Source organism: Pleurodeles waltl, chromosome 10 (assembly GCF_031143425.1).
Source record: "Pleurodeles waltl isolate 20211129_DDA chromosome 10, aPleWal1.hap1.20221129, whole genome shotgun sequence".
In the NCBI taxonomy this organism is placed as follows: domain Eukaryota; kingdom Metazoa; phylum Chordata; class Amphibia; order Caudata; family Salamandridae; genus Pleurodeles; species Pleurodeles waltl.
Window position 1 is genome coordinate 575,412,670 of NC_090449.1, and position 17,177 is coordinate 575,429,846.

The 17,177-nt window shown below is 44.0% G+C and overlaps 1 protein-coding gene across 2 annotated transcripts in view; it reads left to right on the plus strand.

Moving 5' to 3' along the window:
• The first annotated feature begins 5,598 nt into the window (after positions 1-5,598).
• The window catches only part of LOC138261725 (meiosis-specific coiled-coil domain-containing protein MEIOC-like), a 196,218-nt gene continuing 184,639 nt past the window's right edge, over positions 5,599-17,177 (plus strand). For both annotated transcript variants that reach the window (XM_069211030.1, XM_069211032.1), the window contains exon 1: positions 5,599-6,005. In XM_069211030.1, the coding sequence (XP_069067131.1) occupies positions 5,952-6,005 (54 nt within the window). In that variant the 5' untranslated portion in view covers positions 5,599-5,951. The remainder of the gene's footprint in view (positions 6,006-17,177) is intronic.

Consider the following 17,177-nt stretch of genomic DNA (forward strand, 5'->3'; position numbering starts at 1 on the left):
TTCAGAGACGGCTGGCCCGGAAAACCCGACAGAAGAGATCCCACGTCTAACGAGGTGCCGGAACCGGTTAACCCTGTCGAAGGAGACCAACTTACGGACCACGAGAACGCCAGCCACGACCCTGGAGGGTCGTGGCTTAACAAGGTACGGTCCTTGTGGGCTCACAAACGGGACACTACTGGGAAAGGGACTGGGGAGGGGAACTAGAGGGGAGGTGGGGAAAGGGCCGAGCGGGAGGACATTTAAGGTCACCGGGATATCCACGTGTGAAACACTTTTACGGGCACTACAAACCCCAGACAGTGGTCACTTGGTCCCCCTCAACTCCTCACTGGCACAACCCCCCTTTTCCCCTTATTTTTTCCCCAGTCTGTCATAGTTTAGAGAGGAATAGATGTAATTTCCACCCCACTTACTGTAGCGTTTCTGTCCTTCTGTTTTTCGGTATCCCGAGACTGGAATCACCCGAGAGACCATCTGAGCAACAACCTGGAAGAGAGAAAAAAAGGACAGAAGAAACCATCAGTCAGAGACGAAGAACCCTATCTAAGATTCTAAAAACCCAGACTCCCTGAAAACGAACATTTAAACCCTTTAATTTGAATAAACCACTTACCTGAGCAACATCAACGCCTCTCTGTTGCCTTTATACTGTTCATACTGCCACAAACTCCTTCAGATTGATCATGAGGCCCGAATCTCCACCTCTCTTGTTTACTGTAAAAATATTGCTGCAGTAGCCTGAAGGATTCCGGCTGACACTGAGCAATTGTGTCCTGGAGTAACAACTGTTGGACTTCTTGCTGAATAAAAGTTAGATCTAGTTGGGAAAAATGGATAGGAGGTGGCAAGGACCTTTGTTGGGGTACTCCAAAGATTTTTCTAGGTGGAAACCTACAACTGTCTCTAAAACCCATTGGTCCGATGTTAATGCCGCCCAGTTGTTTAGGAAAAACCTGGTCTTCCCCCCTAGTGCTACCTGGGCAGGTGAAATCAAGCTTACTTTAAGTGTTGGAGCCCGAGCTGTAGTTGGACTTGAAACCACCTCTGTTCAAGCGGGCAGGGCCTGCTCGGGCTCTGGCTGGGTAAAATGTGTCTCAGGGAGTTCTTGCTGAATAAAAGTTAGATCTAGTTGGGAAAAATGGATAGGAGGTAGCAAGGACCTTTGTTGGGGTACTACAAAGAATTCTAGGTGGAAACCTACAACCGTCTCTAAAACCCATTGGTCTGATGTTAATGCCGCCTAGTTGTTTAGGAAAAACCTGGACTTCCCCCCAAGTGCTGCCTTGGCAGGTGAAATCAAGCTTACCTTGAGTGTTGGAGCCGGAGCTGTAGTTGGATTTGAAACCGCTTCCGTTGAAGCGGGCATGGCCTGCTCGGGCTCTGTCTGGGTAAAATGTGTCTCGGGGAGCCGAGAATCCCTTGCCTGTTGTGTTGTAGGAGGGCTGAGGGCTATTGGAGGTGGCACGGCCGGACAGGCGCCCTCAAAGTCTGTCAGCCCTGGCAAAAACCCGATTACGAAAGACTTTGTTCACCGAGGTTTGGGCCTTATTCAGCGCAGTAAATGTATGGACGAACTTGCCCGAATCCTTGACAAATTAGTTGCCGAATAAGAGGCCATCGGCAAGGGGTCCCGGTTTTGCACTGGTGAGATCTGCTAATCTTAGGTCTATCCGAAGAAGGATGGATTTACTCTGTTCTATGGAGATAGTGCAGTTGGCGTTGCCCAATAGGCAGAGAGCGCGTTGCGCCCATTCGGCCAGAGTGTCAGGGTCCACCGGTGAGCTGGACTCCTTTGCTGCCACCGCTAAGTCCAAGATCTTACACAGTGGACCAGAGAGGTCCAGGACCTTGTCCTGGCAGGACCTCCAGGACTTATCAATACCTTTTTTGGGGTCCTTTGGGGAGTGCTTCAGGAATGTCGCTAAATTTGGGTCCAGCTCTGGTGTCATAGCCACCTTGTCTGAGATGTCGGGACGTGGACATTCGGACCGGCGGAGACTCTGGACGTCCTTGTCCAGGGTCTTCCTGATGTGGGCATGGGCATAATCCGTCACTGCAGGAAGGGGAATCCAGGCTGATGACCTGGGGTGAATGATGTAGTCAGGATTAAAACCGAGGGCAGAGGAAGGGGTGGAAGCTTCAGATGGGGTGGGACCACGCTGACCATCAAAGGAGTATCTGCGTCACTTGTGGGGACGTGACTCACTGTCGGAATCTGACTGGGACGCAGAGGTGTCAGAGGCATCGTCTGGGGAGGGATAGGAGAGGGCCTGGGCGCTGGTGGACGGTTGCGTCGAATATTGGTGGTCGGATGGTGACTGGGACTGAGAGAGTCGGGACATGTGCGCAGAATGGGGCTATTCAGGTCCTGGGGGAAGAGAGACCGTCTCCTGACTAGTAGAAAAAAGGGGCATGGGGTTACCATAGGGAGGGACAGTCAATGCATAGTGCTTAAGTTGCCTGGTGATAGGCTGAAGCGCAACTGCCAGAGCCAGGTTCACAGATTGCGCCACTGAAGCGTCCAAGGCATGGACAATATCCTCAGCCTGGGGCAGGTCGTCCTGTTGGTTAAAGAAAACTGTGTCTTCCGGCATCTGTTGTTCGCTCATGGCGGCCGGAGTACAGAGTTATTATGAAGGAACTCTTGTGAGAGTACAATGGGGAGGGAATCCCCAAGCGTGACCTGGCCATGCAGGAGGCAACAAATGAGGAAGAAGCCTCTAGAACACTCCTCCTGGAGGGTTATATACAACCTCAGTATGTATATATGAAGAAAAAAATTACTCTTCCCCCTCATGCAAAGCCTGTAATGGCCAATAATACAGCCCTGGCAAGTGGGTGTGTGGGGAACGCTTCTGCTCAAACGAGGAATCAATCGGGAGCCGACCCAATGACAGCCGGGTCTCTCGGCGTGAGCTCAATGTCAGTGCTATGAAACTGACTGAAAAAGCCTGTGGCGTGAGGAATGCTAATGTCCTCGCGCTGTCAGCGAGCGTTACCCTGCCTCCTTGCACCACACCCGGTGCAAACACTCAAAAAATGGCCAGTCGCGAAGCGGAAGATAGTGTCAAGCAGCGCGTATGCAGTGCACGGAAGACTCCGGTCACCGAGATATTGTCTGAAAAGCAAGAAGTTAAAGGGAACAATACGAAACACACTAAGAGAACAATGAGGTACTTATCTGTGTTTCGAGCAGCAAAGAAAGAGGAGGAAGTATGTCAGCTAGAACAGATATGTGGCAGTATGGTTGCCCATTGGTAGTGAGGACTGACGTCAGGTTTATGAAAGTTGTAGTTTTTTACTAAATTGTATTTGATTGTGATGAAGCAGAAAATGAAGGTTTTCATTTATTGACGCTTAAACGTAGTGCTGCAATAATCATGTGTGACTTTAACCAAACTAATAAAGATTGTACGGGGACAAAATGTGCCCTCAGAGTAGTTTGCCAACATTTATAAGCGTGCTTTATATAACGTGATGTATTAGAATTGCACTAATCCGCCATAATCATAAACGTGTGCTACGATTTGCTTGTTAGAAATGCTTTAGCTTAGCATAACTTTAGTGTAGGCTTCGGCCTAGTTGCCTGGTCTCACGATTTAGATGCTCGTTTTTTCCAATGTGCTATTAAACGTGTATTCTTGCTTGAAGCTGTACTTTTCCACTGAGATCGTTCACATGCTTATCTTAAGGTTTCGTGCCAGCCTGGCATATTTTTCTCTTTACTCCAAGGTCAATCTGCAGGTGCGGACAATGGAAGCTCTGAAAGTGAGTTAATTGGTATAAAATGTTGCAACTTGCGTACTCGTCTCCAAGGATAATGTATGCTTAAGTAAAAGCTTGAGAACTGTTGTTTTCGATTGGACAATTTGAAGCTGACCTATGAACCCTCCAATGGAAGACCCTACTGGATTTGAACTGTTGTCTATAAAAAACCAGGTGCACGAGAGGAAAGCAGCCATTACCAGCTCGATACCCGCCATTTTGCAGGACATTGCAGCTATTATGGCCCACTTTGCTGCGACGCCATTTTGAAAGAGACTTTGATGCTTTCTCTAATCGAGAGAAAGAGACTTAAATGATTCTTACCCTAGAGACTTTAACTTTGATTTGTCCCTTTGCATGAAGTAGTAGTTTTACCTTGCCGCCGTGAGGCAGTTGCCCCGTCCACCTTGCCCCTTTGCCCCGTCCCATGCTGATCGAGAAAACGGTACCTGTGAGACGAAGACTTCCTTGTATGCTGATCGTAATTGGTAAATATGAAAGGAAATTGTACAATTGCATTGTGTTTCTTTTAGGTAACCAACTGCTGATTTTGGAAAAGATCCCTAGTTAGGAGTTTTTCCAAATTAATGTAGCTAAATTGTTTTTGCATGAAGCCCCACATGCCGATGCTAATTTGAGGTTAGATGAGGATTCCTTTTGTTGCACGATGCAATTTGAGACCTTGTTATGCTGACTAAATGTATGCAATTAGTTCATTACAGATTATCGTATTAGTGATTTGCATTGCTATTATCGAATGCCTTGTTATTCAAATGCTACATAGATTGCACCTGTTTCGCCGTTATGGACAGCTATTAATGTTCATTTACGTTTATCATTTGGTGTTGAGACACGTCTATATTGTGCTAGCTTTGTAAATATAGGGAAATAAATTCACTAACTTTGCATAAACTGGTGTGGTTATTCCTGACTGAAAGGTCAGGGTTCGCCGAAATGTATTCTGGATTAATTGTTAAGTGTTATGTTGATCAGGGTATTGCTTATGTTCGTTATTGATTATTGATTTGATTAAATTGACCGATATAGAGTAAGGAGAGTCCCACTTAGTCAAAAGATTCATCGGCCTAAAGAGCGTCCAAATACAGGTAAATTATTAGTACGGACCGCTCTATCAATTGTCTGCTGTGATTTTGCAAAAGAATAAACAGCAAAGAAGGAGAAGCATAATCCGAGCCTCCGGTCCTGCTATAAAAAAATACACTTTAAAAATCAGAAAATAAAACTAATAGTCACTGCCTGTTTATTCCATGTTTAGGAGAATAGCGCGTACTGTTTCTGCTACAGCCAGTCCATGACAAGAACGCAGTTATGTGAGAATTGCCCCTTATGTTGGCAGTCATATTTTGCTTAGTTTGCATGTTTGCTCTTTTCTTTATTTTAAATACCATTTGTGTTGGATACCTAATGTGATATCGGGGCCTACGAGCGAACTACCCAAATAGCCAAAAGAGGGGTGATGAGCACTGTGGTTGAAAAGCCCCGGCCGTTAAGAGGTTAATAGGCGCTCGATGCTGTCGCAGTTAAATAGGGCGTAACGTTAAATAGCTTTCTACTTAACTTGTGGTCAAACCGAGCCATTGTGAGCGCTGTTTGTTGAACACTATGTACAATGAAACAAGCCCCAACTGTTTCCCTATAACGTGCGCAACAAGCCTGCCAGTGCCAATAAGAAAAATAAATAAACGCCAAAGGTGGAAACAACTCCTAACGAAGCGCGCTGACAATCCAACATTCTCATTGGCTAGGATACGCCGTGGCGGGCAACGGCGGGAGAAAGCAAAATACAGTTATGGGAGGTGCAAGGCGATGGGAAGACGCGCCTGAAAGACTCGAGCTGAAAAATAAACTCCGAAGGCAAATAGGACATTCTGTTCTCTGGCCGTAGGTTCGGAATCAACAATTAAAGATACAGCTGTCTGTGGTTACGACAATGCAATAAACCAGGACCACGGGTTACTTCTGCAGGGTGAATCAATATAAAACTTTTTTTGGAGAGATTACCATGACAAGGGCATACACCCCGAAGAAAGCAAAGAAGGACTTGTGACCATGCGCCAGAACCAGTGAGAGCGGCTCAGCCACGCCTACTGACAGCATCCTCGGCTCGAAAGTACTGGATTGAACCACTCTAATGTGCTGTATGTAAGCAGCAACTGAAGAAGATGGTAGCTGACGGTGCTGGTCCCGCTCCGATTCCTCAACATCCAAGAGCTCAGGTGAGTCCCAAAGTAATACTAATCTCTTATAATGCAGTTTATGCGGCCAGTGACCCTTACATGACCCTTCCCAATATTAAACTCGTTTTAGGTGATGAAATTGGTTTTCAGTGTAATCCATTAAATTGTTAGTTCAAAACACTTGAATGAAAAATCGAGTTGTACTAGCATGTTTGTGATGCACGGCTTTAATTAACATATGAAACGCTTGGCGGTAACTGTTTTTATACACCGTTGTGTTTTTTTGCGCTGGTTGTATAGGGAGCGTGCCAGTCAACTGAAGATCATATATGTTGCATAATACCATGGCGAATGAATAACTGAGATATTTAAGAGAATACAATTTACTAATGCAAATATGAACAAACCATTGCAGATTGATATTATCGCATTGGCTAATAATAACTATACATACCTATCAGAGGCCGAGAATCAAGAATCTGTGTCCACATTCTCCAGACTGAGTTTCATTCATGGTAAAAATAATGTACCAAATAAGGTGCTAGCCGTCATGAAAGCGCTGTGACCTTCGCCAGGGGTATGATGCTTTAAATAATCTTAATTGCAAAGCAGTGCAAACAGCAACAATGTATCATCGTGTTTAATACTGGTGTTCAGCTCATTTTCAATTCCTCTCAAATTTGGAAAAATAAAGCAGTTTACGTATATAGGGTGGCAAATGGAGCTGCCTTGGATGTACATGCTACTGCTGAAGATGACCTATGTAAAGCACTCTGATACGTTTCTGGGTCTGGTTCGTGTTTTATAAGGCCTCAGGTAAATAAATAACACTGCCCAGGGACACAAAGTTTGGTTAAATAGAGAAGTCTTTTGGTAAAAGCAGTGATAATCTATACAGAGATGTTCTAAGTCTAAAACTATATATTTTAGAGCAGAAAACAAAAAATACCAATTCCTCCTTTTATTTCTGGTTTTACACGCATAATGCCCATATTATTGACTTGCAGCATGGAGATCTGGGTTCTAATCCTGCCTTCAATATTTTTTTTACGTAAATGAATTGGTCCCGTTTGTATCACTTACACATTTTATGCGTAATATAGTGTGCTTTCCACTCCTGACCAAATAACATGGCCCAACCAGATTTTGGTTCGGTCGTTCTGTTTCAAGTTGATTCCAGGTGCCATATGGTTTGGTGTGCTGCACATCTTGTTTGAGATTCTCCTTGTATATTAAGCATTTTCCATGTAAATTGCTGTGCTGCTCTTTGGGTTTGGGTATGTTCTAGGTCAGTGGTTCCCAAGCTTTTGACTCCTGAAGACTCCCACTGAAACACTAGTGGAGGCCAGGGACCCCCAAGCAATTTGTATGCACAAAAAATACACCACCAAGTACACACTAAAAATATATTTAATGGGAAGTTTGGCGCTGTATCTCAGCGACTAACTATTCAATGTTTAGTTTTATTTAGGAAAACTGAATCATCAGGTCAAATTCTTCATTTCCCAAGCGATTTCTGTTTTTATTTTGTAGGTACATAAGATCTGAGAAATCTTTTTCACATAAACATATGCTGGGGAAATGAAGTAAAACAATTAGCCTCCATAGCCTCTCTGTCGCATGCAATGAATTTGTTTTACACCGCCTCTCATACCAGTGTAGGGTGTCAAAGCACTTTACAGGGGAGTACAAGGTGTAGGATTCACATATCATCCACACTGGGAGGCATTTTCTAAGAGTGCTTATTCTGGTGAAGAACAAACGCAGGATTCAGAACATAACACAGTGGTTAGCGTTGACTTTAGTAATAAGAATGTCTTTCCACACAACCCAAACTTTTTTTTAGCAGCTTAAGGAAAATAAAAGACTAGGGGAAAAAAACATTACTTTCTAATTGTGTCATGCCGTTCGCATGCAGCTCTTCGATGGCAGTTCATAGTTCACTGTGCTAGATTACAGTTGTAACCTACGAACTGCACAGTAACAAAATAATTTCTTTCATAAAAGCAGTATTCCACTGTGCAATGCACATAAAATACTGTTCTTTGTATGGTACACGTTCTTTGCAGCAGGCATATTAACCATCTGCGCTACCTTAGGTGAGTTAAAGCTGGCTCTAGCAAAAAACTCCCATGTCTCTCAAGCAGATACATTAATCACCAGAGCTATCTTGATACATTTATTTTTGCCTGAAAGCTGCTGGATGTACCAGGAACTTTGCAGCACCTTCAAAACTCCTGCACAAAGGAAATAATAAATATGAAAACAGGCACATGTTTATGTCACAGGCCCCAGGTGGAGAAATGCCTTGCCGCTGCCCCTGGCCTGTGGACCCTCTGGAAATGTATCACGGACCCCCAGGGGGGGGGGGTGAGGACCCCTGATTGGGAACTGCTGTTTTAGATCACAATATGAATTAATACATAAAAAAGAGCCTTGCTGTTAAAATATCCAGTCATATATTAGGACATCTGGTGCAATATTGTTATGTTATCTAGTCTTGTCATACATTTTACAAACAAGTACTGAAATGCCAAGCACAAGTAGGGACTAAATGACACACTGACCAATGACCATTTAATATACTAAACACATGATTCCTGACCAATAAACAATCTTTCATACAACTTAAACCAGGAAACCTCTGCCTGCTGTCAAAATCTGATTTTACTCGGTTTTAAGAGACTTCTTAAAACTGATCTTCATCTGAGAGCACCTCCCAGAGGCAACAACATGGAATGTAACATAGGATATATGCAGTAAGTAAAATGGCATATTGGTTGGATAACTAGGGCCAGGTATACCCTGGACTTTGGAATGACACACGGATACAAGATTAGCTGCCGCCTCACACATTGATTCTTTAGAGCAGTGGATCACAACCTGTGGTCCGTGGACCCCCAGGGGTCCGTGACCCATTCCCAGGGGGTCCGCAGGCCTGGGCTGGGAGGAAGGCACTTCTCTAGCTGGGGCCTCTGACAAACACAAGCGTGCGTGTTTTCATATTTATTACTTCCTTTGTTGAGCATTTTTAAAAGCACTGCAAAGCTCCTTGTACTACAAAAATAAAACTGTCAAGCTAACTCAAGTGATTAATGTATCCGCTGGAGAGAGATGGGAGTTTTGACTCAAAGGTAGCGCAGATGGATAATATGCCTAATGAAAAGAACATGTATCATGCAAAGAACAGTATTTTATGTGCATGGCACAGTGTGTTACTGCTTTTGTCACAGAGATTCTTTTGTTACTGTGCAGTTCATAATTGTAATCAAGCACAGTGAGCTGTGAACTGCCATTAAAGAGCTGCATGCAAACCGCATGTCACAAATTAGAAAGTTGTTTTTTTCCTAGTATTTCAGTTTCCTTATGCTGCTAAAAAGGTTTGCTTTGTAGAAATACATTCTTATTGCTTACGCAGTGCTTCATTTGTGCTTCATGTTTCCGGTGCTGAGCACCGGCACTTATTTTTGAGGGCGGGGGCTTATTCTTCTGCTTCAAGCATTTGCTGCAAGCAAAAGACACATATGGGAAAGACGGAGGAAGGGAAATACGAAAAAGCATCCAAAGGGAGAAAGTAGAGAGCTGCAAGAGTGAGCTGAAGGGGCAGGGAGTGGCTTTAAATGGATCAAAGAGGCCCGAGATGGCTTCAGGATTACGCTGCCTCAGTATTCCGTGGTTGCACGTTTAATTGCAGCAGCCGCATGTTTAAAAGGAGGGCTTTGGGCATTGGCACGTTTTTATTTACAAATTAAGCACTGCGCTAATGTCATCACTAATCACTGTGCTGAGTTCTGAATCCTACGTTTGTGCTTCTCCGGACCAAGCACTCTTAGAAAATGCCTACCAGTGTGGATGAGATGAGAATCCTACACCTTGTATTCCCCTGTAAAGTGCCCTGACACCCTACAGTGGTATGAGAGGTGCAATCAAACAAATGAAGTACATGTGACAGAGAGGCTAGGGAGAGATGAGAGGCCCTTATGGTTTACTTCCTTTCCCCTTCACTTATTTATGTGAAAAAGCTTTCTCAGATCTTGCATACCTAAAAAAATAATAACAGAACTCGCTCCGGAAATGTAGAATCTGACCTGAGGATTCACCTTTCCTAAATAAAAGCAAACATTGAAAAGGTAGTTGCCGAAATGCAGCGCCAACCTTCCCAATAAAATGTTTCGATTTTTGCATATTTTTCCAATATAATTTTTTTTATCTTTAGTAATTTGAGTATTTGTTTGGTGTGTACTTGTTATATTTTTTATGAATTACTGTTTTAATGTTTGAAAATTAAATCGTACAAATTGCTGGGGGTCCTCGGCTTCCAGTAATAATTCATTGGGGGTCCTCAAGAGTCAAAAGGTTGGGAACCACTGCTTTAGAGTTCACTGAAGTATGTGTGGGAAAGAATGACGCAGGAGGACATGGGTGATTGCCTCATCTGCATTCGGATCGACCAATCAACTCAATGAAAGGGGGGGAACAGATACAGCAGTGTTTAGATGACCAGGTGAGGATTTCAGTTGGGCTGTGTTTGATAGATTCTAAGGGAGGCCTACATTAGTTGTCTGGGTGGTACTCCTACCACCCTCTTGCACATAAGGGGCGACTGCTGTTCATTACTGCTCAGATCGCAAACCTCAGTATTTGCTATTGTATACTGTGCAATAATGACAGAAACGCAGGGTGTCATAAGCCACAATTGTGCACTCTCTTATGCTCTTTTATATTTGTTTCATAGGCCGTACCATGCTGACATGATGAACAATAAAAAACAGTTAAAAAAAAAAAAGTACAATGGCATATCAGTTTCTATTTGACTACCAGACTCCCTCCAATATTTTTAGTTTCCATATCTTCATACTGAGGAAGTCAGCCTCCCTAGAACCTCCTAGTGTACGATGTGAGAAAGTGGTTTAATAGTTGTGGTGGATGGAGGTCCACCACAAGTAATAAAGGCACTATCTCGTTAGCTCCAGGTAAAGATTTCCATAATTCTTTTTAATAGTTTTATTATTTTAAAAATGCACAGACTGTAAACGTTACAGTTGAATGGGATATAACTAGCTTCAAAATGAGATCTCAGTCATCCCCTTTCTCAACCCAACTTCTTTAGCTTCACGGTTCTCGATTTGCTTGTGCTGTCCCTGCATGGTTATCAACTTGTCCTCAATTGAAGAGAACCTATGCAGAAGCCTCCCTACTCGATGACTCATGCAGCATCACTGAACCCATGGTAAGCTTTCCATTTCCCTGAGATCTTATCACATTTCCTTGGACATCCCGTCCCTCATAATACTACTACCCTTTGTGCCTCCATACACCTATTAATACCCATTTGACATATCGCTTTTGTGAGGGTTTGCTACAGTTTGGCTACATCTGACAATAACACCTAACATACAGAACATCAGTTGTGCGCCGGTGACATCCACATCCCTTGGAATGCCCAGTATTACTAGTTGGAGCATCCTAGGGATAGCTGTCTCCATGACAGGTTCTAATTCACTTAACATTGCCTACCCAAATGCACTCACCCTAGGACATCCCTATATCGTATGTAGGAATGGCCACATTTCTGTGGTACAGTGTAGGCATTGAGGATTCTTGGACTTTTCCCATTTTATATAATCTACTCCTACTATATTCAATGTAGAAATACAAGCTCTATTAATCTGAACCTTGCTATAACTGTCACCTCCCTTGAATGGATCAGGGCTGAACCTCAGAAGGTTTCAGTACTTTAAACCTGAGCTCAAACCCTGTTTGCTATGGCATAGAGCAGGCAGGATTAACTTAGAGGAAATGTGTAAAGCATTTAGGAGTTCCAAAACAGTTAAAGTCAGAAACACAACACATTAACAATCCCACTCCAGTTTATAAAACTATACTGAAATTTAGTGAACAAAATGACACCAAAAGGACAAAACTCAAATTAAGGCAACTGGGTAGTTGCATTTTTAAAAATGTAAGTGAAAACAGCTCTTAAAAAATGCAAAGCACCAATGATTGTCTGATCACGGTAGACCAGGACCTAGGTTCGATTTCAGGCTGACAGCGGTGGTGTGCAGGTCAGCTTCACCAACCTGGGTTGACCCGGCTTCAAGGTTTCACCTTGGGGGTTAACTCTTGTCTCTTTTGTGACAGAGTAACCTGTCTGCCAAACTCTAAATCAGGCCCTTAGTTTCTTTATCAGAGCTTCAAATCCTCCGGCAGGACGTGGCAGCTGACAAGGGCTCCACGAGGCAGGATACCTTCTGCTGAACCAGATTTGCTGTGGAGAAGCTCTGAGCAGGGATAACCTGTTTCTTTATCCCAGCGAGGTCACACGTTGGGCTGATCAGCTTGGCAGGCTTGTCACAGTCCTCTGGAGGCCCTGGAGTTAAAAACAATGTTCTACACCCCAGTATTACAGCGGTAATAGATGTCCAGATAGGCACATCTGAGGGTCTGAGAACCAGCATTGAGGGGCGGGGTGGAGGACATTGGAGGTCAAATCTCAGTCAGTACACTAGAGGCCACCAGCAAGGTTCAGGTGTGGGGCACCCTTGGAGCCCACTTCCTTGTCCTGGGTACAAGTGGGAGCAGGCCCAGCCCTACGTGTCTCAACCAGCAGGTGCAGTCCTTCCTCTGCTCTTTTTTAGATCCAGTGTGTTTTGAAGAAGATGTCTTAGGGTACCACATTTATGCCTGGCACTTTCTTATGGGTGTCTTTTGACCTCTCCCTAACCAATAGGGTGAACGTCCCAGGGGTAACCTTATCCACTTTTACAGCAGATCCTGCATACCCTCATGTAAAGAATCCCACAGTGCTACCCACTCATTAAATCCAAGTTGGGAAAATCCTTCTCCCCTTGTGCAGAGCATCTGTGCCCACCCAGATGAGTTGTCGGGGTAATGAGCAGGCCCTCCTCTGTGGTCACTTCAAACCAGTTTTTGGGACAGGTTGCTTCTCGGGGTTTGGTGTCTGCCTGACTAGAGGACCAAGGAAGGGGCCTGGCAATGTGTCATCTAACATCTGCTTGTGACAGGGGAGGCCCCTTTAAAGTAAATGAAGTCCCTGGTCACAGCAAAACTGGTCTTCCTGCTAGGGAAACGAAAAAACACCTTCCCACACCCGGGCCATTGTCTCTGCCTTGGGAATAGTTTTCACACCTCATCAGAGCTATTCGCCAGCTGGTGACAGTAGGGAGGTAATGCAAATTAGCCTCAAAGAGCTTTAGGTAGGGGAACATAACTATCTAAATGTCATTTTTTTCCTAATATTTATTAAAAATCCAACTTCACTATTAAGTTGGGCCTTTAATGAATAGTTTAGTCATTTTTCTAGCTGGACCCTAGCCTGAGGAAGCAGCATTAATAATTAATATTGCTTCCCAGTGTTTCTCTGTGGGCCAGCCAGTCTTCTTACAGTGAAAATATATTTTGGTTGCTGGTCACTGTAAAGACATTATTATCTTCTCATTTCTACATGCCTTACCCTTAAATATCATGCACCCTGCATTGTGGGTTACAACACATACACAGGGTGACTTATTAATGTTTAAAAGGGATGTTTTTTTCCTTTCAAAAACTTTTTGGGTCGTTTTGGACAGGTCGGGCTGCAGTTTTAAAACTGAGTCGGCCAGACTACTTGAGTTGTCTTATCATACAAGTGGATGGCATAGTAGTGGTGTACTCCTTAATAGACATTTAAATTCCTATGAAATTGGTGTATTTTGGTATAATAAAAAGGAGTTGTCCAGTGGGACTCATTCCAGGATTACCCATAGCCTCAATTCACATTATTCAGTTGAATTGTACGATAGTTAGTGTTAAATTGATATATAATCGTGCCTATTGTGTTGGAGGATTATATTTATCCATATATTATCTCAATGTGATTTTGTAACCAGGGAACAGTGTGTTGACATTTTGACCCAATCCTAACTGTAGGGTCTCATCAGGACCAATGTCATCTTTTTAAAGCACGTAGGGCATCAGTAAATACATGTTCAGTCATGAACAACCTCCAGGGGATTATGGCCCTCATTCTGACCCTGGCGGTAGAGAACCGCCAGGGCCAACGGGGGCGGGAGCACCGCCGACAGGCCGGCGGTGCTCCCTTGGTCATTCTGACCGTGGCGCTTTGGCCGCGGTCAGAAAGGGAAAACCGGCGGTCTCCCGCCGGTTTTCCACTGCCCCTAAGAATCCTCCAAGGCGGCGCAGCTCGCTGCGCCGCCGAGGGGATTCTGACAATCCTTACCGCCATCCTGTTCCTGGCGGCTCGCCCGCCAGGAACAGGATGGCGGTAAGGATTGTCGTGGGGCCCCTGGGGGCCCCTGCAGTGCCCATGCCAATGGCATGGGCACTGCAGGGGCCCCCGTAAGAGGGCCCGGCTAGTATTTCACTGTCTGCGTAGCAGACAGTGAAATACGCGACGGGTGCAGTAGCACCCGTCGCACCTTCCCACACCGCCGGCTCGATTACGAGCCGGCTTCATGGTGGGAAGGGAGTTTTTCCCTGGGCTGGCGGGCGGTCTTTTGGAGACCACCCGTCAGCCCAGGGAAAAACTCATAATACCCTCCGCGGTCTTTTGACCGCGGAGCGGTATTATGGAGGGCTGAATTCTGGCGGGCGGCCTCCGCCGCCCGCCAGAATCAGAATGAGGGCCTATATCTCTTCAGAAATTAACTTTAGTACAAAAAAGCAATCCAAATCGCTTTCAAGTGGATGCCTCCAGTTAATTTAGGACACGTGGTGCTGTACACCGCAGCATCTTCCGTCTCACTCAGCAATGAAAGCTCCATTATAATGAATTGATTGATTATACCAACACATGGATACATATTAAGATTGTCTCTAAAGGAACTATCTCAAGAAAGATCATGACCTATAGCAGATTGAAACAAGGCAGTGTCCTTGCTCCAATCTTATTAGATCTTTACATTACAGACTTCTGTGCTGTCATCAGTCAGTCACAATTACATCTTCTGAGCCTGGTAAACCAAGGCCGGCTAATTCTGCTATAAGTGGACGATATCATCCTTCTAAGCAAAATCCCTTTGGGTCTGCAAAGCTCTTTCTGCACCACTTGTAAACTAGAAATCAGTACTGACAAAACAATGGTAGTGATCTTTGGGAGGAAAATAAAAAAAAGAGCCTTGAATCTCCCCAAAAAATAATTGAAGCCTCACAATAGTAGAAACATATGACATACTCTTCAATGACCGAGGCAGTTTCAAGCCACTCATACATTTCTTTAGACCTAAAGGGTAACCAACATGGAAAAAGCATTTAAAACTCCAATGTCCATCTTACGCTCATCTCCTTCAGTTTGTGCAACAAAAGATACAAGCAGCCAAAGAGATCAACACATTAATATGCAAAAGATGAGCCTTTTCTCTTCCTCCAAACTCGGCGCAAACACAAATAATTCTAGAGATCTCTCTAAACAATGCTAAGACTGTCCACAAAATAAAATCAAACAATGACAAGACACTAATCACCCAACCTAGAAATTCAATAACCATGACGCATTAGAATACAAGAACCCATGGCTGAGCTTGTTACATTCTTTTCTAAAAGCACTGAACCTAGACAAAGCAGCTCCAATAAGTCACAGTCTATTCAAGAGGCTAGAAAATAAACGGCAATTCTCCATTCAATAGAAACAGGCAAAATTGAATTCAAGAAATGCTCACATGCATGGACATTAATGAACTCATACAGCACCAAAGATTGACATAATTAAAATCAGCACTTCCCATAGCAGTACAGGAGCATTGTTGTTCCTTTAGCACCGCTTTGGTATGTTTCCATCCAATAACCCACCCAGGGTGGCTCAAGCTAATGACCGAAGCTGTAGACTATGTGGTCACCACGATTAATCGATCCTGCATGTCCTTTTCACTCGTCAGACTATAGACTCCGTATGTCATCTTTTGTTTAAACCATGCTTTCTATCTTAGAAAATGTGTACCTGCTGTCCCGTAGCCCATCTCAAAGGGTAACATGTTAAGCAGAGCTGCAGATACATTTATGACACATGTTTTTCTAACCTTTTTAACTTTGCAAAATCAAAAGTGGCCACCTAATATATAATAATGTTAGACCTGTCAGCTCTTGGCATGTTTTTTTTTCCTGTCTTTTTGCTTCTGACCTCCTGTTTTTGATCCTGTGCTGAAATTAGTTTTTGCTGGCTTTAGGACTCTGGGCACTCTATCATTGCTGACCAGTGCTAGAGTGCAAGTGCGCTCTTTCTAAATTTTATTGGTGATTGGTTTATCCATGGTTGGTGTATTTGATTTACTAGTAAGTACCTAGTATAGTGCACCATGTGTGCCCAGGGCGTGTAAATCAAATGTTACTAGTGGGCCTGCAGCACAGATTGTGTCACCCACATGAGTAGCCCTTTAAACATGTCTCAGACCTGCCACTGCTGTGTCTGTGTGGGCAGTTTTAAACTGCTATTTTGACCTGGCCAGTGCACCCACTTGCCAGGCCCAAACCTTCCCCTTTACTACATGTAAGTCACCCCTAAAGTAGGACCCAGGCAGCCCCATGGTCAGGGTGCAGTGTATTTGAAAGGTAGGACATGTATTGGTATGGTTTACATGTCCTGATCGTGAAGTACTGCTAAATGTGTTTTTCACTATTGCAAGACCTCTCTCCCTTAGGGTAACAGGGAGATTTTCTTTAAATACAATTTTTAAGTGTAATTTCCCATTGAGAACAAATAGAGATATAGAGTTTAGGGTCTCTGAACTCACAATTTGAAAATACATCTTTTGGTGAAGTTGGTTTTGAATTGTAAGTATGAAAATGCCACTTTTAGAAAGCGGACATTTTCTTGCTTGACCATTCTGTGCCTCTGCCTGTCTGCTGAATACATGTCTGGGTCAGGATGGCAGTTGGGCTATTTGTGCATTCACTCTAGATGATCACACAAAGGGAACTGAGGTGTGCCCTGCATATCCCGATGGCCATTCACCAAGCTGTTTTTTTTTCCTGAACTAGAGTGATGGAAGGAGCTGACACTTAAACCTGAATAGTGTTGTGTCTATCCTCACACAAAGCAGTTTCCAACCCCATGTGTCTGGGGCCAGGGCAGGGAAAGGCAGGGTCTTGTGCACTACAAAGACTTCTCTTTAAAGTTTTCCTACTTCAAAAACATAAATGGGTATACATTCTGGATATCTGGCATCACATAGCTGGAATCTTTCTGGACTGAGATAA